The 23,294-nt window shown below is 43.3% G+C and overlaps 1 protein-coding gene across 4 annotated transcripts in view; it reads left to right on the top strand.

Annotated features, from left to right (window-relative positions):
• The window catches only part of KRIT1 (KRIT1 ankyrin repeat containing), a 60,779-nt gene that overhangs the window by 17,534 nt on the left and 19,951 nt on the right, over positions 1–23,294 (top strand). For 2 of the 4 annotated variants that reach the window (XM_078785842.1, XM_068126605.2), the window contains exons 2-9: positions 3,415–3,566; positions 4,964–5,126; positions 8,345–8,431; positions 9,984–10,113; positions 10,457–10,691; positions 10,815–10,933; positions 18,266–18,409; positions 18,543–18,699. In XM_078785842.1, the coding sequence (XP_078641968.1) occupies positions 3,459–3,566; positions 4,964–5,126; positions 8,345–8,431; positions 9,984–10,113; positions 10,457–10,691; positions 10,815–10,933; positions 18,266–18,409; positions 18,543–18,699 (1,143 nt within the window). In that variant the 5' untranslated portion in view covers positions 3,415–3,458. Of the gene's footprint in view, positions 1–3,414; positions 3,567–4,963; positions 5,127–8,344; positions 8,438–9,983; positions 10,114–10,456; positions 10,692–10,814; positions 10,934–18,265; positions 18,410–18,542; positions 18,700–23,294 lie in introns of all 4 variants that reach the window. The other 2 variants (XM_068126604.2, XM_068126603.2) reach the window with 1 other exon arrangement.

Raw genomic sequence — 23,294 nt, 5'->3', positions numbered from 1 at the left:
CGAACGGGAGCCGGGAGCAGCAGATCAGCAATTAATCAGTCCATAACTAAAATATCTCAACCAGTAGTCCCCCATTTACCCATTCCATTGCGCGGGGGACATGGTAGAGGACCGACCAACTTCGATATCTCTCTCTCCCTCTTAAACTCTGCTGGTGTGATTCTGAAATGGTGCCAATGTTGTGTTCATTAATAAGATTGTACTTGGGGGATAATTAGATGGGTTAGCTCTGTACTGGCTTTTTGCTCTTGTACATTGCCGCATCAACACGAATCCTCCCCATTGCATGTCTTATTTCCTTCCCTGTTATACATACAATAAAGCAATTGCTTTGAATGTCCACATACGTTTCCTCGCCACATTTTTGTAAATAAACCCCGTACTTTGGTTCTTCCGATCTTTCTGTGCATGTCATTTCCTTCATTGGTTTTGTATAGGACATACTCTAGTGGTTAGACAGGATGTTTCAGTTCCCATTAATTGACTCCAGTCTATATCCAGTGTGCAATGGCAGTTCGGATCGTCTGCATCTGATTAAAATCGAAGATAAGATTGGTGCACAATGAGGGCGCGAAACCCGGTTATAAAATCATGTCCTCTCCAGGTAAACTGTAATCAGATGGAGGACCCAGGGGGATCTGGTAGACTAATTGGTGTGTGTGGTTGATTTGCAACCCGTTGTGTCGTGGAGTTAACCCTGGTGTTGGGCTAGCGGCTAGGGTGCCAGCTTAGGATCCTAGGATCCTGGGTTCGAATCCCGATCGATCGCTGAATTAACACCAGGGGGGTTGACTCAGCCTGTCATCCTTCCGAGGTCGGCAAATTGAGTACCAGTTCACTGGTAATTCCCTGTTTGTCGTAAAAAGGCGACAAAAAGGGTTGGCGGCAGGAAGGGCATCCGGCCGTAAAACATTGCTTCAAAAAGGGGACCAAAAAAACAACATACAACCACGGTCCCCGAAAAAGGCCAACCCCCGCTTGCGGGGAAAAATGGCCTCTAAAGGTGTTTTTTTTTTTTTTGTGTCGTGGAGTTATCTGCGCTCGGTGGCCTCAGGTCTGGTAGTCCAGGAGTAACCAAGGCTCCCCCTCATGATAGATAACAAAACCCTTGACCACAACAATATTTCTAAAATAATCATACTTTCTTTATAAAACTAGAGCAATGTGACTGTGTCGCCAATATACCTCCGCATAATCCCACAATGGGTAGATGCCCTCATTGACTGTCCTAAAAATAAACAAGTTTGATTTAAATCCCTTCAGCTGTTTACAAGTATCACATTTTCACCAGCCATGACAGGTTTCACATCAATCGGTGAAGCGGTTTCAGAGAAGGGATTTAAAAAAATATCGGCTTTCATGCTGAAATGACTGCCATACCATATGATATATGACCTTAAAAATGTACACTCTGCCTCGGATAAGGTTCGTTTTTCTATCCAAGGTGGCTGCCAAACCACGTGACCTACTATATCATCATTTTCAAACTATATGCAACAATGGTGTTAGATAATATTTGTTATATTTCGCATCAATACGGTAAGCGGTTTCAGAGATGTAGTTATTTAATATTTTCTTTCAATCCAATATGGCTGCCACACCATGTGACCAATTATGTTTTCGTGATCATCTTTTAATCACCATGCCTCTGATTGCCTAGTCAATGACACACGTAAAGTTTTGAGTCAATCAATTTGGTGGCTTGGGAGAGGATGTTTTTTCAAAGTTTTAGGTTAAATCCAATATGGCTGCCAAACCATGTGACCTATGATGTCTTAAATTGAATATTTCAATACAAATGGGTCATAGATCTTGTGCATGCAATTTCAGATGTTTAGGATAAGGAATTCGATTAAAACATTTTTGGCTGGTATACCACTTCACCTATGATGTCATCATTGTCATGCTTTTTTCCCCCATTGGGAATACTTGACAATGTGCCAAGTTTCAATTTTTTCCATTCAGAGGTTTCTGAAAAATAAAATTTTAATTATTTGTGTTTAATCCAAGATGGCTGCCATACCACGTGACCTATGACATCACAATTATCATAAAAAAACATTCTGCATGGGTGTCACTCCTACCCTGAAAGTTTAGTCTTAATTGGACATGTCGTTGCTGAGAAAAACGAGGTTTAGCCCGTGTGGATTGATGGATGGATGGACGGACGGATGGAGGGACGAACGGCCAACCCGAAAACACAATGCCTCCGGCCACCTTTGGGGCGGAGGCATCTTACTATAATTCACCAAATGTCTGTCCATCCATCTGTCCGACCGTCCGTTCGAAGGTACTGCAAAAACGGCTGAACCGATCGCAACGATATTTTAGGTGGGTAATCCTGGGATCCCCTGGAGTAAAATAGGCTATATTGTTGTTCCACTTTCAGCTTTGGCCTCCAGCATTTTCAGGTTTGGACTCTCACATAACGTTATTTTCCCGGGTGCCGCACAAATGGCTGCATCGATCGCTGCACGGCTACACTCGGTGACCTCGGACAAAGACCTTTTGTAAGGACATGGGTTGAATCCCTGCTTGAGAGACTGCCAACCCTCTACCCGCCATCACGGCCGTCTCTCCAACTCACAATCCCACGAGATATGCAGAAAGGACGACCCAAAACCAATTATCTTATTTTTGATTTGTATATAAACATCATTAAAAGTAAATAATGACCTCGTCCAAAGTTCAAACGACGTGGGTTTAATCTCTACATGAGAGAATTCCACATAGCTATTTAGGCGGTGTATAAGCCAACAGATCGCTATCTCCATCGATCTTGCCGAGGCCGTAACACATATCGGCTCAAAATCCTTTTAACTGTTGACTTGGTAGTTTTTACAATGAAGGAAACATTAACAATGTTGTTAAAACTTTATTTTGTGATTAATTTGTGATTGGAGTTTTGTTGTTTGGAATGAAAAAAGAGATGTCGAGTTCAAGTGAATGAAGACATGCCGTGATGGTTTCTACTTTCTGAACGTGTACTTCGCGGATCGCCATATGCAGATTCGCCACGGACTCACAATCGATGTTTCTATACATGAACGTACCCGTTTGTTTGCGAACGGGTACGTTTTTCATGGAAGTCCTTCACGAACTTGCTGTCCATGTCTGACGTGCGACTGAGGGTGCCACAGGAATGTGGAATTTATTGGTTTCATGCTTTAGCATTCGCCGTATCTGCATTGCCTGTTTGCTTCTGGCCCTTCACCCGTGCATAGCATGGGTATCTCACTAGTAAAAAATAATTCCAGAAGCCTGCGAGTTATATTCTTTAGCAACTGTGAGGGGGCGCTCTTAGTCCTGTTGTTCTGACGGGCTTTCCCCCTAGTATGTTATAATTGTGTTGATAATAGAGTGCATTAAAAATGGTGATAATGCACTAATAGTTAGTTATCTTGTGTTCTCCAGATGTATATGCACATGTACAAGTGCTGGTCCAATGGTGAGTAATAATGAACGAGTTGGTTGTGAACGAAGCATCAGAGCTGTTTGCAGCAGTAATCAGACCAAAGAAGGTTACAAGTCCAGCATCTGTGGAGTATCATGCCAAATCCTATGAGGTACAAATGACCTTCTTCAATTCCTTTTTCTTTTTCTTTTTCTAAAAGAAAACAATGTCACTCATTGAAGACTTCCAGCCAGCATAGAGAATAAAGACATTTTTATACAATGTCTAGGCTCAGAGAAGAGTGAGGTGATAGAGGATGTACTGACTGTGGGGCAATGGGATAATATCTGGATGCAACAAGGAAGCGAGGATAGATATAGAAACAAAGGAACCTGCACATAGATAGTGATAGTTGAGTAGGGGGTGGAGGGAAGGGTTAGGGCTTTATGTGCTACCTGTCAAGAGGGGGTTAAAAGATAAAAAGGAGGAACCTGTAGCAGCAACAATTAGGTCGACACAATTTGAGGGTTCAAGGACATCTATGCGATGTTTGCTTGCAAAGTCAATCGCACATTCTGCACATTCCAGCACTGTATATCGGAACTTCATTGATGTTGCTGGAAAACCCTTGTATGGATGAGCATTGCTATGCTGCACCTCTGAGTGTGAGGACAGCGGTTTGATTCTGACCCTGGCCTAGTCATACGAAAGACCTTAAAAATGGTTTGTGCTGCTTCCTTGCTTGACTTTAGCATCATGGGGATTGGTGAGGGCGAGGTGGTCGGGGAAGATGGTGGAGATTTCTCTTTATTTGCCTCGTTGATTATCCAGAGTGCCCTAAGAAATTGTGCCATTTTCCCCAAAGGTTGCTGGTTGTGTTTGTATTAAGTCATGTTCTGTGTAATCTGGTGTGTGCATCATTTGTGTGAAAGATCCTGTAAAAAACAGGGCCTTAGACCCTGTAAAAAAAAAACATTCTACAGTCTACCTCTAACTTCCCAAATAGTAACATCTTTTTTTGTATAGAGTCAAGCTTGCGGAAGAACTGGAACACAGAACAGACCATGATATACCAGAACGAAAAGAACAGTAGGGAGACGGGTGTGATGAACATGCGACTGAATCTTGGATTACTGTTTAACAATAAAGCTGCGAGAGTAGAACATGGAATTAAATAAGCAAAGCTGCAGGTGATGATTTGATGGCAGAGGACAGCAGTTGAATTGTTCAGATAAAGCACTTATACTTTCTTTCCATAATTTGTGCTTCGCTCTCGTAAAACCAGTGCCATCATAAGAAATCTGCAATACATTGATGACAATCAGAATTTCATTCAAACTCAAAAACAGATTTTTAAATGCTCACTTGCAGAAGCAATGGCGTTAGCAACCGATTCCATTATTCATTGTGGCCACAGCTGTGGCAATTATATCGATGTGTGACTCGGCACTTTCACAACTCAAAGTACATACCATCTTAATATAATGAGAACCAAATACTGCATGTCAGCACAGAATGATGACATATTTGGACATTTGCCAGTGCTTTCTCTTTCTTACTTATTTATAGATTTTGCTTTGTGAAAATGAAGTTCAGCCTGGTGATCGTGAGAGGCAGAAGAAGATGCTGCTGTGCACGCGATTCTCTGGGGACGGTGATGCAGGACGGGTTATTCTTGATTACGTGTTTGAGATGACCAAGCACATGTCTCCTATCAATCAAGGATTAAGAGGTCAGCTAAAGATGACTTTGGGGCTGACCATCATTGTGTAAAATTATTTTCGTTGTACTATTTTTGATTTGTAAAAAAATTTTTGTGGAGGAATTTTAGTTACTGGAATCCCTACAGGAGTGGGGAGGGTAAGGGAGGGTAAGGGAGGGTAGGGGCGGATGCAGTAGGGGAATAGATAATTTGCGTCCCCTTATCCCCTTCCTGAATCCCCATGACTATTCACTTTTTAAAGACCGAAAACCTTTCCTGGTACACCCCAAGTACTGTAGTACAACCATCAAATTTCAGCTCATTCCATCCAGCGGTTTGTTTGGGAGTACATAGAAGGCAAACGCACACACACGCGCACACACACACACACACACACACACACACACACACACACACACACACACACACACACACACACACACACACACCACAAATGGAAATCGACAAACTAGATATCAAAACAAGGGAACTCCCCACCATCCATGAAATGTTCTACAAATATCAGTGCATCCAATCCACTGCCACATCTGCAAAAACGTCAATATTCCAGTCTCAGAAAACTCTTGGAAACATGAACAAAAAGCGACTATTGAGAACAAGGAAATAACACTCACGTACGACCTAAAGATCCCATCAAGCATGAACACAGAAAACAAAGTATCGCAACTGGATATCGTACTTAGGTATTTTTAAAAAAACAAAAAAAACGGCACTGCTAATTGAGGAGTCAGCTCCCAGCGTTTTTGGCTTAAACAACGCATAAATCAAGAAAATGACCAAATACCATGATCTAAAAAAATTAAGTGAAAACACCCTGGAAGCTGAAGTTGATATGTTACCAGTCATTATTGGAGCAATGTGAATGATGAAGACGAACCCTAGATAGCTTAAAAAAAACAATCCCTGGGAATATTAGTACAAACTACAGTTGGAAGCTGTCTGTGGCTCGCTGATGATCCTGAAAGGAGCTCTCGTAACAACACTTTGAGAACAATCTTAGAACAATCTAACAAACAAGAACAATCTTCTCCAATGGCTTGATCTCTGATCATCAATTTGGTTTCAGACCTGGTCACTCTACTCTGGACATGCTGCTACTGCTTTCTCAGCAATGGATGGAGGTCCTCAATGCCAAACAGGAAATTAGAGCTGTCTCCCTTGACATATCACGTGCCTTCGATACGGTCTGGCACCCCGCTCTGCTCACCAAACTCTCCTCTGTTGGTATCCATGGAAATCTCCACGCGTGGCTGGCAGACTTCCTCTCTAGTCGTAGTCAACGTGTGGCCCTGAATGGGTTTCTCTCATCTCCTCTTCCTGTTCAGGCTGGAGTTCCCCAAGGCAGTGTTCTGGGCCCTGTGCTTTTTCTGGTCTTCATCAATGATCTCTCCGACTCTCTTGAAAATCCTCTCTATCTCTTTGCTGATGACTCTACTCTCTGTCGCTCCATTCTTCATCCCTCAGATCGGCAGTCTGCAGCCTCCTCACTCTCTGCAGACCTGGACAAAATCACAGACTGGGCAAACAAGTGGAACATGTCTTTCAATCCTGACAAATCTCACACTCTTACGATGTCTCTCCGAAAAGACCGACTGGACAACCCTCCCATCTACTTTCTGAATAATCCTCTCCAAGAAGTTCTGTCACTCAAACTTTTGGGTCTCACTATCTGCCATGATCTTTCCTGGGAAAACCACATTTCAAATCTGGTCTCCAAAGCCAGTTGCCGACTGGGCATCCTCCGTCGTGCGAAGTCCTTCCTTGGCACACCTGAGCTCCTCACCACGTACAAGGCTTTCATCCGCAGCTCAATGGAATACTGCTCTCCCCTCTGGGCTGGTGCTCCTGCCTCACACCTAGCTCGTCTTCACACTGTTGAAAGCAAAGCATTCAGAATCATTGGAATCTCCCGCGATGAAGCTAACTCCAAGGGCCTCTCACTCACTCACCGCAGGCAGGTTGGTGGTCTTTCCGTCTTCTACCGACTCCTTTCTGGCCTTGCCCCCCCAGCTCTCTCTGGACTCTGTCCCGCAAATATTCCTACAGGTCGCACAAGATCTGCCTGCAACCCTCTTATGGTTAAACTGCCAAAATCAAGACTCTCTGCTCACCTTCACTCCTTCATTCCTCTTTTCTCTCGCCTCTGGAACAAACTCCCTCACTCTCTTCAATCCCACTCCACCCTCCAGGTCTTTAAAACAGTTGTTCACCACCATCTCTTATCTTCCCCCATCCAAAACCTTGATCTTTTCTATCCCCGATAATTTCACCCCAATTCCACTTTTTGAAATACCAACTTCTGTCCTGGAAGTCCTTGGTGCCCTTGTGTTTTATACTTCTCTCTCCCCCCCCCCCTTCCCACGCCTCCTCCCCCCAAGCCCTCTCCCTCCCACACATCTCCCTGCTCTTAAATGTTGTGTGCTCTCAAGTGTTTGTGTGCTTCCCATTCTCTTGTCTTCCGCTCCCTCTTTATATATTTTGTTTGTCTGGTTGATTTGTTTGTGAAGTAAATGTCAGCTCTTTCACGAGCCTCGATTCGGTATACAAAAAAAAACAACCTCAGTTTGGTCCATGAATCGTGACCCCCTCTTCTTTCACCTTTCCGAAACAGGTGGATACTTCAATACCTGGGAGGTCTCTGCTCCACCTTCTGAAACCCACATATGGAGATAGCAACCAACAAACACACGCCCAGTTTTTTTGCCCTACACAACAGCAGACTGTGTAGATGGGCGAGAGTAATGTAGTGAGTTAATGTGATTAGGAACATGGTGCTTATTTACAGTTTGAAATTTATCTTCGGACTTGTATGGGTGTTGAACCTTTGCTCGCTCACTTTGAGCTGAATTGTTTGTACTTACTTTTATTCACTTATATAAATATATAATAGTTTTAGTTTAATTTATTTTTATAATAAACAAACAAAAAAATTTATAATTAAATAAACGTAGGTTTTATAATAAACTTTATAGTTTTATTCACTTACTTTTACTTGTGTTAATGCACTCTGTGAATCGTTTACAGTTGCACGAAATCTTTTTTTTTTGTGACTTTTTGATCCATCTGCTTGCGGCAACAACAATGTTTTTTTTTTTTGAACATCTAATACTACGGGAAATCATTCTGTCATTCCAGCAACTAAATAAGCCTGTAAAATGGGCCTTTCATTGAAGAAATAGTTTGTGATTGTTGCTGAATATATACGTGTTGCTTATACACACGTGCAGGAAAAAGATCAGTTCTTGTCAAGAAGTTCAAGACTGAAGGTGAAAAAAAAGAAGTTCTGCTTTACATTGTTCCAACAACTACGAAAGGTACAGGTACAGAAGTTCGTTCATTTTCAACCTTTTATTGATTACTGGGAAGCAATCAGGGGGTATAAATAAAGTATAGTATAAATAAACAGAGTATAAATAAACCAAATCTTGATTTGCTGAGTTCAACTAATTTTCAGAGCCTTCCTCATCAGCCTTCCTAATTTTTTTGGTTTTGTGTTGAAGCTCATGGAGGAGCTAGAAGTCAGAACGGATCAGGACTTAACAGAACCAAAATAACAGTGGAAAGAGAGCGGGGGGGTACACCGAAGGGTTTTAGGGACAAGATAAAGGGAGACAATGTAGGAAGACTTGGAGAAATACAAGGGGCGTGAGTATGAATGTGGGTAGGCGAGAACACGGGTGGGTGAACAAGATGGACATAGCTGCAAACTCTCAATCACAGAAGTGGAAGGAAAATTGAACACTTGGAAAGAAGTGAGATTAGCAAAGGTTAATGGGGATAGAAAAGATCATGATTGTGGATGGGGTGGATCATGATGACCTGAGATGATGGTGAACAGCTGTCTTGGGTTTCTGGAGGGCTGGAGGGCTGAAGGGGATTGAAGAGACTGAGGAAGTTGGTTTCACCAGTGGGGAGAAAAAGAGGAATGAATGAGTGAAAGTGAGCAGTGAGTCTGGATTTTGGGAGTTTCACAAAGGGGGGGGTTATTGGCAGATAGCGTGCAACCTCCAGCAACCTGGAAGGGGATGGGGGGGAGGTGAGAGGAGGAGGGTCAAAGCATGGAAATGGAAGAAGGTGCATGACCAGAGGGTGGCAGAAAACAGATCAACGAGCTGTGTGCGATGTGAACATGACAGGCAGAGAGACTCGGCTTCATCACAGACGATTCCAATTGTTTTGAAGGCCTTGGTTTCCACTGTGTCATGCTGAGCAAGGTGTGAGGCAGGGTCTCCAGCCCAGAGGAAAGAGCAGTATTCCATCAAGCTGAGTATGAAGGCCTTATAGGTAGATAAAGCTTCAGGTGTGCAAGGAAAGAATTTGCATGACGGAGGGTGCCCAGTAGTGACTGGCTTGGAGGCCCATTTAGATATGTGGTTTGTTCAAGAAAGATCATTGCTAAAAGTGAAATCCAAAAGTTTGGGTGATTGAACTTCTTCAAGAAGATTGTTCAGATGTCGATGGGAGGGTTTTCCAGACAGTCTTTTCGGAGAGACAGAGGAGGAGTGTGAGGCACAAATGAGTCAGGGGCATCCTGTGGGAGGAAGGATTATGTGAAGCAGATGTCCCATTTAGCAGCAGCATGGATTGAAATATCGGTCAGGTTGGAGCGGAAGTCACGGATGTTTGAGGTCGGCACAGTTTGGAACAGGAAAGGAGGCATTGTTGCCAGCGTGCAGACATGTGGAGAAAGGGTGGGTAAACTTTGAGAAGGGGTGGAGCTCAGAGGAATCTGAGAAAGGGCAGGTTGGGGTTATTGGACATAGATTGATAGATTGTGAAACGTTGCTGCTGATGATTAAGTAACTGTTTGTATTGTGCTCATGATGATACTCGTGTTTGTGCTGTTTTGCTCCCTTTCCTTGGCAGACAATGCACGCCTTGTGTACAGTCCAACAAGCCCAAACTTTTGCTGTCTCCATGATGTGCTGCACATGTGCAATGAGCCAAACAGTCAGCTCTGCTCCCCGATGACCTCCATGCTGCTCACACTTGATAGGTCTGAATGTGGATACCCTTGTTCTTGCTTCTACCACAGCAAGTGCAACATTAATATGATGAACAGACTTGTCACATTTAATTGCCTCGAGACTTAGCAAGTTATATTTTGAGCAGCAACACGATTATTTATCATTATCAAAAAGAACGTCATATTAATGCTTTAACTGCTTTATGGAGACAATTTTAATTTTGATGTGCATGATTATAAAATGAAACGTCTTTGTGAGTGAGGGGCAAAGCATCATCGTATAAGAGATGAGGATTATAGGTTTGGTGTTCATAAATAGATTGATGTCAGTGAAGACTGGACATTGAAAGTGTCATTTCTCCGACTGACATAGGTGGCTCGCTGAACAGCATGCTGTTCCCCTGGCCATCGTCGCCCTATTCCGCCCTTCGGCTCTGGAGAGGGTGAAGATGTGCGTGTCAAGCCCAGCTTATCCAAGCCTTGCGGAAGGAGACTGCGCCGTTCAGGAAGCGATTCAGGAAGCACGGCGATGCATGCAGGAGCTGGAGAAGCCAGAAATTTGCTTGGTGAACCCTTTGTTTGGGTCAGACCTGCAGTACACCAGCCAGGTTATTTCCCATCATTAGGGCTCAATTCACTTGTTGCTGTACCCCTGCTGGTGGATGTATATATTGAATCATGTAATTTTAAATTTAATGTCATGGTGATTTATTGGTGGTGTGTATGAGCAGGTTGATAAAGTGGTGATGAATCCCTACTTTGGGATGGGTGCGCCTGATTATGGAAGAATTCTCTTGACCAGAAGCTGTGGTTATAACTTGGGCCTGGGCAGCAATGGCAGCGAAGGAAAGTAAGTGATGGGAGAAAGAAATTTAAAAATGTCTTCTTTCCTGCTCACCTCTTCTTTCCCCAAACACATTGTTCTTGTTTATGACTGTTCCGTTCTTTCTCATCATAAACCTAACATAATTTAGGAAGTTTTTCACCTTTCTGAATGGATGGATGATCCTCGTGCTGTCCGGTAGATAAGGCTGCTGAGGAAGTTACATTGGCTAGGGGACACAATCCTACACTACTCTGATACAGGATATTGGACTGGCTCACTCCCAGAAAGCTGGTACTCATTTTTCTGACCTCTGAAAGGTTATAGGCTGTCAACCCGCCTGGTTTTATTTTGGCATGGACTTGGGTTGAACTGAGGGCCTTATGATCATAAGGCCCAAGTCAACCGTCTTAATCGTTAAGCCACCACAAAGCGTGCCCTTCTTTTTTATGTTGAAGGCCACAGTCACAGACTGTATAGTTCTCATCGAGGCCAGGCCTTAAATAAAATAACTGCAATGATAAATGTGAGGAAAAATATATAAAAGAGAGATAATGTAAAGGTGAGGAGTGAAAATGAGTAAGAAAAGTGTATGATGTTTGTTTGCAAGAAAGAGAGGTTAAAGCTAGCCCGGTAGCTATTGTTTTGAGTGAGACAGAAAGTAAGACCAGCAATCCTGACATGGAGAGTGTAAGATGGTTCCAGGCATGACTTTAACGCTCCTAAGTCCAAACGGTAGTACTACCCTGAGCGGTTGCCGTCTACAACCTACCACCAAAAAAAATGGTCCAACCGGATGGATGCTTTTTAGGAGACACCATCTCCTTACTGGGTGGTCGTTGGCTCCCGAAGGGAGCTCATCCGCCCTTTAACAGGTATTGTTTTTAGGCCTGCAAGATGTCACAGTAACCCTCCCCACTGGCAAGTCAGTGAGGGTAGTTGGTTTAGTCGCCAACTACCTGATCATGCGGCAGGTAGCATTGGGTTACATGTTACCAGTGGCAGTCAAGAAAGAGACTGCCTTGACTAAAGGACTCGTATTTGTTTTAGTCATCTCAGGCTCATGGAAGAACTTGTACATATATGACACGCAGGCCAAAGACATTAGGAGAGAGCAGATTTTTAAATACGTTAGAAGAACATTAGGAGAGAATTGACAAATGTATGAGATTTGAACATGCATAATGAGTGGGGTTAAGATGGGAACGCAAACACGCCAGTTCAGAATAGATTAGGTAATTATGTGATATCAATTTCAAGGCAAGATAGTTTTTTTAACCTTTTTTTACTATCATAGTTCCAATGCTCATATTATGCTACAACAGTCATAATTTAAGCATTTGTGATATGATTGGTGTACCTGTTGTACTGCATTATCCTCATTTTGTAAGACCAGTAGTTTCGGAAGAGGGTCAGAAAGCAGTATTCAGGATTTCAAAGCACATAGCGAAAGAGAGGTGTGATGTGATGGGGGTGAGTTGCTTGAAGGATGAAGTGGGACAAATCGTTGTCGACCCAGATGGAATTAAAGGAAGATGGAAAAGATATATGGAAATGCTGTTGAATACAGAGAATGAATGGGATGGCAACATAGAGAGCAACCCAGTTTTAGGACCGGCAGAGAAGATAACTGAGAAGGAAGATGAGGAAGCGATAAAAGCAATGAAGAGTGGAAAAGCGGGAGGGCCGACGGGAGTTGTGGGAGATATGTTGAAGGCAGCAGGAAGTTGGGGTGTGAAGAGAATGACAGAGATCTGTAATCTGGTGGTGAAAGAAGGCCGCATTCCAGTGGATTGGGAACTGAGTACCCTCGTCCCTCTATACAAGGGGAAAGGTGACCCTCTGGAGTGTGGCTCGTACCGAGCGATAAAGTTATTGGAGCATGGAATGAAGGTATTGGAAAGGGTGTTGGAGAGGAGGATAAGGAAGAAAGTGAAGATCGACGAAATGCAGTTTGGATTTATGCCAGGAAGAGGAACGACAGATGCGCTTTTCATTGTGAGGCAGTTGCAGGAGAAGTACATGGATAAGAGGAAGAAGTTGTTTTTTGGGTTTGTTGATCTGGAGAAAGCATTCGATAGGGTTCCAGGCAAAGTATTGACATGGGCATTGAGGAAGTTAGGAGTGGAGGAATGGTTGATCAGAGTAGTGATGGCAATGTACAAAAGAGCACGCACAGCTGTAAGGACGAAGGACGGGAACAGTGGTGAGTTTGAGGTGAAGGTGGGAGTGCATCAGGGGTCGGTACTAAGTCCACTACTATTTGTAGCGGTGATGGAGGTGCTGGCTCAGACCGTAAAGGAGGGTTTACCGTGGGAGTTGTTGTATGCAGATGATCTGGTGTTGATTGCGGAAAGTATGGATGGACTGAAGAAAAAGATGAACAAGTGGAAGGAATGTATGGACACAAAAGGTCTGAAGGTGAATATCGGAAAGACAAAGGTGATGGCAAGTGGTAAAGCATGTGGTGAGGTGGAGAGACCTGGGAAGTGGCCGTGTGCTGTGTGCAGGAAGGGTGTCGGAGTGAACTCCATTCAATGTACAATGTGTGCTGAGTGGGTTCATCAAAAATGTAGTGGTCTGAGAGGGTCATTAACCAGTGTGGCAGCTACATTCAAATGTAAGGTGTGCACAGAGGGAGCTGCAGATGGAGGAAATGTTGAGTTGGATCTTGGAGACGGCGTGAAGCTGGAAGGTGTGAAAACATTTTGCTACCTCGGAGACATGCTGAATGGTGAAGGTGGATCAGACTCGGCAACGGTTGCTCGAGTGAGATGTGCATGGAAGAAGTTTCGGGAACTGAGTGGCGTGCTGATGAGGAGGAGAGTGTCGCTGAAGCTGAAGGGAAAGGTGTATGCTGCATGTGTGAGAAGTGTTATGATTTATGGGAGCGAGACATGGGTAATGAACGTAGAGCAGCAACGAAGGCTGGAAAGGGTGGAAATGCGAATGGTTCGATGGATGTGCGGAGTATCGTTGAGAGAGAGGAAGACAAATGATGAATTGCGAAAGATGATGGGAATATTGCCTGTGATTGATGCTGTGAAGAGGAACAGGTTGAGATGGTTTGGTCATGTATTGAGGAAGGATGAAAGTGACTGGTTGAGAAGAGTGATGGAAGTTAATGTAGAAGGAAGTAGAGGACGGGGAAGACCGAGAAAGACTTGGCTAAAGATGGTGGAAGAAGAAATGCGGGTAAGGGGGTTAACAAGGAGAGATGCAGAAAATAGGGCAAAATGGAGAAGATTGTCATGGGGACCGCAAGGCTAACCCCCGCTCTAGCAGGGAACATGGCCTTAAAATGCATGTTGTTTGTTGTTGTAAGACCAGTCATACATAAGAAAAGGCTCTCTGGTCCCATCATACTTGTGTCACTAAATATCTTATGATTTGCATGTACAGTATGTACTGATACCTGTGCTGTAGCTACCCCTTCTCTGACAAGATGGTGCACAGGTGACGTACTTACCTTTGAGCTGTCTCGTTTACATTGCATATTCGGCCCAACAATAATGTCGGATTAGTGCTTCCCAAGTAATATTGTAATCGTCAAATTTTGGGTAGTCATTGTAGTGTAGATGCACAGCTCTTTTTCTCAGGTACTTTTCCAAGTCTACCTTCGGATATAACTTAAGCTGGGGACTTGTTTGCTAACATTATTTGGTGGACGTTAAAGCTACGTCCACCAAATCAGTATCTTTCGACAGGGAGTAGATGATTTATCACCTGCCTCCTGGCCAAATTCCTGCGTTGACATACAGGGGGCACTGAACCAGTGGCACAACTGTGACCCTTAGAGAATGGTGCACACCTGCAGGCTGAACTCCCAGTTCAATCTGTGTGAATGAATGAAATCCCTTATACTAACTCTATGCTGTAAAGATTCAATAATCCTTTTGTTGATTTATGGACCATTTCCTCCTCTTCCCCCACTCCCCTCACTCATCCCCATTAAGCTCCTCCTGGAGCTTTGACCAGTATAGAAGGGGGGGGGGGGGGGGAAGCAAATGCCCAAGTATGTTGCCCACAATGCCCAACTACGTGCCCATGCCAAAATTTACTTCTCGATCATGTAACCAATCAAGTCCTTAATTACTGCTTGGTATGACTTGCTCTTCCATGTTCCATGTAAAGAAAAGAAAAGAAATTGGGATTCAGTTTTGGTTAATTGTTTAATCCTCCCACCTTCAAGAAAACAAACCCATTACCAGATCCTCAGGCTTATTTCCACGTGCTGAAGTTTTTCAGGCTGACAATATAGGATACACCTCAACTTTTGCATCACTAGTATGTAATTTGCTGATTACACTAACAGACAAGGAACCAGTCCTTCCATAGAAAATTATGAACAATTCAAAACTTTGGCTGTGTGAGCTTTAGCTAGGATAAATGCAGTTCCCACATTTTGTCTCAAGTACTACAAACCAAAATTTTTGATCATTTTTGTCACATGTTCACCATTGGATGACAAAATAACCTTTTTCGTTGTATAGAGTTCACCATTTTTTGGACGAATATCCAACCAAGGAATAGTTACTCATTTGGCTCTGTGGAGTACATTTATTTTTCCACATATCCAACTATTAGATAAAATTACTTGGTTGGTTCTGTACGTTATACCGTTTTGTCACATTTCCAATACGCGACTTTCAAAATGACATGAATGCTAAACGAGGTGTGTGTGTGTGTGTGTGTGTGTGTGTGTGTGTGTGTGTGTGTGTGTGTGTGTGTGTGTGTGTGTGTGTGTGTGTGTGTGTGTGTGCACTGATTCGGTTTTGCTCTCTGGCCACTTTCAACCTACCATTGTTAGTGCGAAACTGTCATTAAAATTGTCTTTTAACATAATTTTCAGCATTTAGATGAAAGAGTGGCAATTTCAAAATGCTAACCATAATTGTCGTGTTCCTGGATACAAATCGGACTCACGAAAATATAGGGGAAGCTGGTCGGTGGTCTCCCTGTCTTATACCACCTGCATGTCTATGGACCCTCCCCCTTCCCCCCACACACACACACCAAACCTTAGCAATGTAATTTTAAAAACTAGAGAAATACCCGTGCTACGCACCGGTGGGAGGCCAGAAGCAAACAGGCAATGCAGATACGGTGAATGCTAAAGCATAAAACCAATAAAATCCACATTCCTGTAGCACCTTCAGTCCCACGTCAGACATGGACAGCAAGTTCGTGAAGGACTTCCATGAAAAACGTACCCGTTCGCAAACAAACGGGTACGTTCACGTAGAGAAATATCGATCGTGGGTCCGTGGCGAATCTGCATATGGCAATGGCAAAATATCAGAAATTGAGGGTTTTTTTTATTTTAAACGATTCATATAAACATCCGTTGAATCATATTACACGCAAATCATCAAAATCTAAACAGTACCTTTAGAATTTCAATAAAAGCCACATCACTGTTCATATCGGTAAATATTATTCCATCGTGTTTCAAATCGTGATCGATACACTATGATCGTGATGATCGTGATCGTGAATCGTGATCGATAATCGTGTTCACAATCGCTATGTCGGATGTACTCCCGATACGTGTACCAAATTCCAGAAACGTGTAACTGTACCAAATCAACAGTTAAAAGGATTTTGAGCCGATAGGTGTTACGGCCTTGGCAAGATCGATGGAGACAGCGATCTGTTAGATCTGATCCTCCTTCATGCCGAAGTGCAGATCCTCCTTCATGCCACATCCGATCGATGCAGCCGTGCAGCGATCGGTGTAGTCGTTTGTGCGGCACACGGTGCAGTGATCGGTGCAGCCGTTTGTGCGGCACACGGTGCAGCGATCGGTGCAAACGTGGACTCCCACACTGCCACATCCTGCTGATACTTGCTCCCACATGACGTTATTTTCCCGGGTGCCGCACAAACGACTGCACCGATCGAGATTTAACGGATGTTTATATAAATCGTTTAAAAGAAAAAAGCCTTCAATTTCCGATATTTAGCCTTTTCATTTGGGCCTCCCAATTGAAGCCCCGCCCATAGGGCGGGTACCGTTGCTCGACGTAAGAAGACGTCACAATGAACGTTATGCAAACGCGAATGTTATGCGGGAGTCCAAACCTGAGAATGCTGGAGAATAAAGCTGAAATTGGGAAAACTAAATAGCCTATTTTACTCCTGGGGATCCCAGGATTATCCACCCAAAATATCTTTGCGATCGGTTCAGCAGTTTTTACGGTACCTTCAAACGGACAGACAGACATTTGGTGAATTATAGTAAGATGTAGTATAATTTCTCTTGTAGCACTGGACCCAAACAAAACTATAATTATACCAGCCCTCATAGCTCCCTCAAAATTAATAGCAAATATCATCATTTTAAACACACTCTGTATATGCACAAGTCCCAGATATGTCCTTCCCATCAATGTTCAGTAGAACCAAATCCAGATGTATAGTCCATCACTGGTGGCGATCTATCTGGGTTTGTGTAACTCCTGTCCCTCCCCTCGGACCTTGCACCGACCCATATGGTTGGGCGTTTGCAGTATGAGCAGGTGCCCATTCGACGAGTTGAGAAAGTTCTCCATGTCTTGCAGAGTGCAGAGGCACATAACTTTCTTTCAGGTACTTTTCTAAGTATTATCGGCTTCTTTCAGAACTATTTCAGGTAACAATCCTTATTCAGAGCACATAATGTATTTTATATTGTCCCAAACTTTTCAGCTTCCTTGAATTTCTGTGCATGCGCACCGAGAATTTTGGGGCAGATTACATCATTTTTAAAGTCTCGTGTTACTGCATGACTTGTAGAAGTGAAAGGTTTGTGGAAACCGCAATCTTGCTCAGTTTGCACATTCTTAATCATACATTTATGAAAGATATGGTAACTACTAACTATACAGAGTTAACTCTCCACTGTCAATGTTTAATACCAACGAAAAGGAAAAGGCATAATTGCACAGGTGCAAGGAAGTTCAGGTAGTATTGAGTGTGAATGGTGGCATTACATTGCACAATGGCAAGAGTAGATGTGTTCTGTATTTTCAACTCTTTGACCCTGCCATGGTCTCCAACATGTTCACCACAAGTGCTGTGCAGATGCAAAAGCCATATTAATGGCCATTTAGGTGGTTCACAATTTGATGTTGGATATCGGTAGCACATAAATGTTGGTAATTAAAGGCCGTGGTTGTATATCTCGATAAGAAGTACTGGAAATGTTGATAATACTGTATAGCTAGAGTAGTTATACAAAGCCCCATAGCACTTAACACCACTATAAATGGCTTTCTGCATTCCCTCTTTAACTGTTGTGGTGAACTCACAGTTGGGAAGGCAGAAAACACTTGGTTGTATGGACTTGTGTTTAGACCAAAATGTGTGGATGTGAAGGGAACGCAGCTGGCTGGAAGAGTTTCCACTACATCACGGGGCATGCAAGGGCGATGTCCAGCTTGTGCAGCAGCTCCTGGAGGAAGGGTATCTTGCAGAACAGAATGACAGAGACCTATGGACTCCCCTACATTATGCCTGCTGGTATGCTGCCTTTGGACACTCTACTGGTTAGGTAGGGGGAGAATGGGAGGGGGTACTTTCCATGGATTTGACCGGATGGACTTTACGTACAGCAGTCTATTCCATACAAATGTTCGGTGTCTGCTGGTGGTAGGTACGGCCACCTGGAGGCTACACACACACTGCTCGAGCAAGGGCATTGTGACCCGAATGTGCCCACTGGGCAGCACCGTGTCCCGCTGCATTTTGCCGCCAGTTGTGGTCATGTCGATCTAGTGCAACTCCTACTGGACCATCCTGACATTGACAGAGTGAGTTTTCTTTTTGGAAATCCAAATGGTTATGCAGATGGATGTAAAGTAAAACCGGACTTGTTTGTTCACCGGCTTAAGAAAGTCAGCAGACAATTGTAAATGGTTATTGTTTCATGTCCACAAGCTATTAGTGCTTTTTCATTTAGGAGGCCAAAACCAACAAGTAATAGTGCATCGTACACAAGAGAAGTTGTGGAAGTTTTGAATGTGCACATTCCTCCACAGTTGGATTTCAAGTTGCGTTATTTAATTTTTCTCCTTTCTGGGAGCATTTGTCGTCTTCATCTCCTCCGGTGTCACCACCTTTTAAAAGAAACAAAGTACAAACATTGCTTCTTTCTGGGCAATCGTATTGTAATAGTCACATTTGGTCAGTCATAAGTGCAAATGTTGCTTCCTTTTTCTGCTTTTCTCTGGATAATTACTATGTTGCTATTGGATTGTCAATAAATATACAAAACAAGCTTTTACATTACTAGTGGGTTATGCTTACACATTGTGTAAGCAATAACGAACCGTGCTTCATACGTAGGTACATAATAAATAGAAGCTTTATGATTAATAGGTAAGCATCACCGACCTGCTGCTCGATATCAATTTATGTTTCGTTATTTATTTTACGGCCGCGTTTACGGTTTTTATGTAAATTTTCATTGAGATTTTAATGTTACAGTTTACACTTATAGAAATTACAATTTTCAAATGCTAGATGTCGGTTGAAGTTTTTTTTTTATGGACGTGTTTACGGTTTTTTTAACGTACATTTTCATTTACGGATGCTTTTTTCCTTTTTTTGTTATTTACGGACATTATTGTCATGTTTATTTCACAGTTTACAGTTATAGAAATTACGATTTTCAAATACTAGATATTGAATGAGGTTTTTAAAATTTATTTTTTACACATGTGTTTGGGTTTTTTAACTCATCTGGACTATGTCCAGCTGAGTTTTTGTCGACACCCAGTGTCCGTCATCCGTCTGTCTGTCGTCTGTCTGTCTGTCTGTCTGTCTGTCTGTCGTCTGTAAACAATTCGACGTCTATGCTCTAAAAGTCACAAATATTGATTAAATTTGATGAAACTTGTTATTCAGCATCTTTAAGACATAAACTAGTTTGGGATTGCATTTGGGCGTTGCACACCCAAAAATGGGTGCGGCACGGTGGCCATATTGAAAAATCAATTTTTGTCAATCTGGTACTTCCTAATGTAGCTAGAAGGCTGAAACTTGGTGTGTAGACAGTATGTAACAAACCTCAACACATATATTACAGGTTTTGACGATGTCCAAAAAATGACCTCGCTGTGACCTATGACATGACTTGACCCATAAACATCAGTTTGGACGACATCCAAGCTCTAAAAGTAACAAATACTGATCAAATTTGATCAAAATTTGATCAAACCTTCAACGTTACTGTACCTCTTTAGCACATATAAACTATATAGTTTGTGGTACTATTATGCATATTCTAACCATATTGATATAGACCAGTTGAGTTCAGGTTCCCTGGAACCTCTAGTTTACTTAACTTTTCATTTACGGACGCTTTCCGATGGTTCTGCGATTTTTTCCTGGTGTACTGGCTTTGATGTCCTCAGCATTCCAAATTTCAGATTTCTACCACACCCGGAAGGTAACGAACATTAATGTCAGTCAGTTGTTAAAAAGAGTTTTATAGATTAGATATAGATATGTAGCAGTTTTAACACTTTTGGATTGCACTGTTGTAATTTAATAATAAAATAATAACAAGTTCCCTTACAAGGAACTTCAATGTTGGAGGACATTAGGCCCATCAAGCCTGCGCAATGGTTACCAATACCAACCCATGGTTGTTTGTCTGTGTGTTATCCTTTTTAAATGCTGAGCATCAAGCAAGGAAGCAGCATATACCATTTTAAAAAGTCTTTGATATGATTCTGCCGGGATTGGTTTCGAAATTCTGATCTCACGGACAGAGAACAGACACTATAACCACTACACCACCAATACAAGTCTGGTTTTAAACTGATCAAGTCAGTCAATTTTAGCTCTTTCACGAGCCTCGATTCAGTATACAAAAAAAAAAAAAAAAAAAAAAAAACAGTTAAATAAATGAAATTGAAACACTATAAAATATTCCTGGAAATCATCATGATGTTCACAATGACTTGAAAATTTAGTTTTTAACTTTATGGGTAATTCTGAGAAGCTCTTGCAAAGACTTTTTTTTTTTGTTTGTTTTTGTATGCAAGATCGAGGCTCGTGAAAGAGCTAACATTAATCACACAAAAAGTCAAACAGACACATAAAACATATTGTTGCGGATAAAGGAAGGCATGGTGTCGGGGATTCCCTGGCACCGTGTGAGGAACCAATGTCGAGAGCCTGGGTCCGTGGGGGAACCACGTGACCCAGAGGGTACGTAAATTGTAGTTGGCATTGGTGTCGAGACCCTCCCCCTTGGAGGGTGAACAAAGGGATTTTAAAAGAGATTGATTCTCTCTTTTGGTTCGTGGCTGGCATCGCAGGCGGTCACGGTTTTTTGCATGCTCTTGGTCCGGGCTCTTGGTCACAGGCGGTCGCAGTTGTGCTGGCTCTTGGACATTGTGGACACTTTGCTCTCTGCCCGGTCTCTCTCGCCCCACTGTGTACGTGAACATTAGTGCTCTTGGCCGGTCTCCCTCTCGCAGGCCTCTACACTTGCATTGCGACACTCTGGGCCTGTCCCTTTGTTGGCTCCGGGCCTGTCTCTTTGTCGGCTCCGGGCCTGTCTGACTCTGCCTGGATTGCTGGCCCAGCATGTGTGCTCTCCTCTTGGCCTGGGTCACTCTGCCGTGCTGACGATCAACCTCACTCTGCCGGTCCATGTTGGGAGCGTCGTTACCTGCTCGTGCTTCTCGGTGGCGACAACAGGACGTTTGGCGCCGTGAGGAGAGGAATTTGGGAGCACGTAGCCTTTGTGCTAGTAGGTCCTTCATTGTTCGTTCCCCTCCCCTCCCCTGTGAGAGTGCGCTGGGCACCCATGTGATGTTTATCCGTTGTAATTGTAATAAGGCGTAGAATAAGCTAAGTTTCTGCTTCTCGTCCCTTTTTCTTTGGTATTGAAATAATCACATTGTAAATATCTGTAATAAATCAAATTGTTTAAACGTTTGCCTTTCTCTCTGTCCGTGAATGTCTCTTCTCAATTGATCCGCCATTGTTCGTATCCAGTTTTAACATCGACAGTAACGGCTTTAGCATCCCTCTGGCGGTGACCAACGGTTTCGCTCGGCCATGTAAATTTCCATCAGGGAACAAAGGAAACCGCTGGAGGTTACGTTCGGTACGTTCTCCGATTGGCGTTTGTAGTTGCTAATTCGCAACCTGCTAAGCACAAAGTTATTCGTGTGCGGCAGCCGCAGGTCCGGTAAGTTCGGAGGGCACGGAAGTTAACCCCCTCGAAGTAAACCCGAACCCCGGACCGTAACACATTCGGTGTCTTGGAGTGGGAATCCTCAACAATTTGGTGCCAGGAGTGAGATTCCCCTCCGGATACCGTAACAATATAATTAAATACTAGCCGAAACCCGTGGAACATCCACGGAAGGGAGGATGTGGTGTATGGATAGAGTGTACCATTATGGATGGCATAGGGGAGCGCTCATGGGATCTTCTTCTTCCGTTAAGCTCCAATTTTTTCTCTTTAAGTAAAGTCCAATCACTCCTCTCTGCTTGAAGTGCTCAGGCCATGCCTTCCCGCTCTCATACTTTTATTTCCGTTCGGTGTAGAAAGAGATTGACATATCGTTCGTCTGTTTTCAGCTCGTTATCTTTAAGCTTCCTTACGTCTCGCCACCTGCTACACCTCTCTGAGTTACGAGGATTTATGCAACGCACCCTGAGTATCGCAACGTCACTCCATTTAACTTTATTAAAATGACGATAAAGGCGTGAAACCCGTGGAACATCCACGGAAGGGAGGATGTGGTGTATGGATAGAGTGTACTATTATGGATGGCATAGGGGAGCGCTCATGGGATCTTCTTCTTCCCTTAAGCTCCAATTTTTTCTCTTTAAGTTAAGTCCAATTAGTCCTTCTCTATGCTCGAAGTGCTCAGGCCATGCCTTCCCGCTCTCATACTTTTATTGCCGTTCGGTGTAGAAAGGGATTGACATATCGTTCGTTTGTTTCAGCTAGTTATCTTTAAGCTTCCTTACGTCTCGCCACCTGCTACACCTCTCTGAGTTACGAGGATTTATGCAACGCACCCCGAGTATCGCAACGTCACTCCATTTAACTTTATTAAAATGACGATAAAGACGTTTCCTTATATATCCTAATTTAAAATATTCAAGGGAATAAAAAGACCATTTGGTTCACACCACCCATTTTCACACCACTCGACTGTCCAATCAGCGGACGGCTCGCTTCGCCTTCGCCCAGCAGACGCAAATACGATGGCGTCGTAAGATGGCGTCGTATCGGCAGTTAATCGGATGCTTTTGGGCCCCAACGTCGACTAATTCAGATTTTTCGAGTATGGCTGTACGTGATAAACAAAGAGCGCGGTTCGTAGATCGTAAATCCATTAGTGCCGTGGGCATCGGGTCACTGGGTGTGGCG

Source organism: Myxine glutinosa, chromosome 10 (assembly GCF_964187855.1).
Source record: "Myxine glutinosa chromosome 10, kmMyxGlut1.1, whole genome shotgun sequence".
Lineage (NCBI taxonomy): Eukaryota > Metazoa > Chordata > Myxini > Myxiniformes > Myxinidae > Myxine > Myxine glutinosa.
This window is presented reverse-complemented; position numbering and strand designations above follow the sequence as displayed.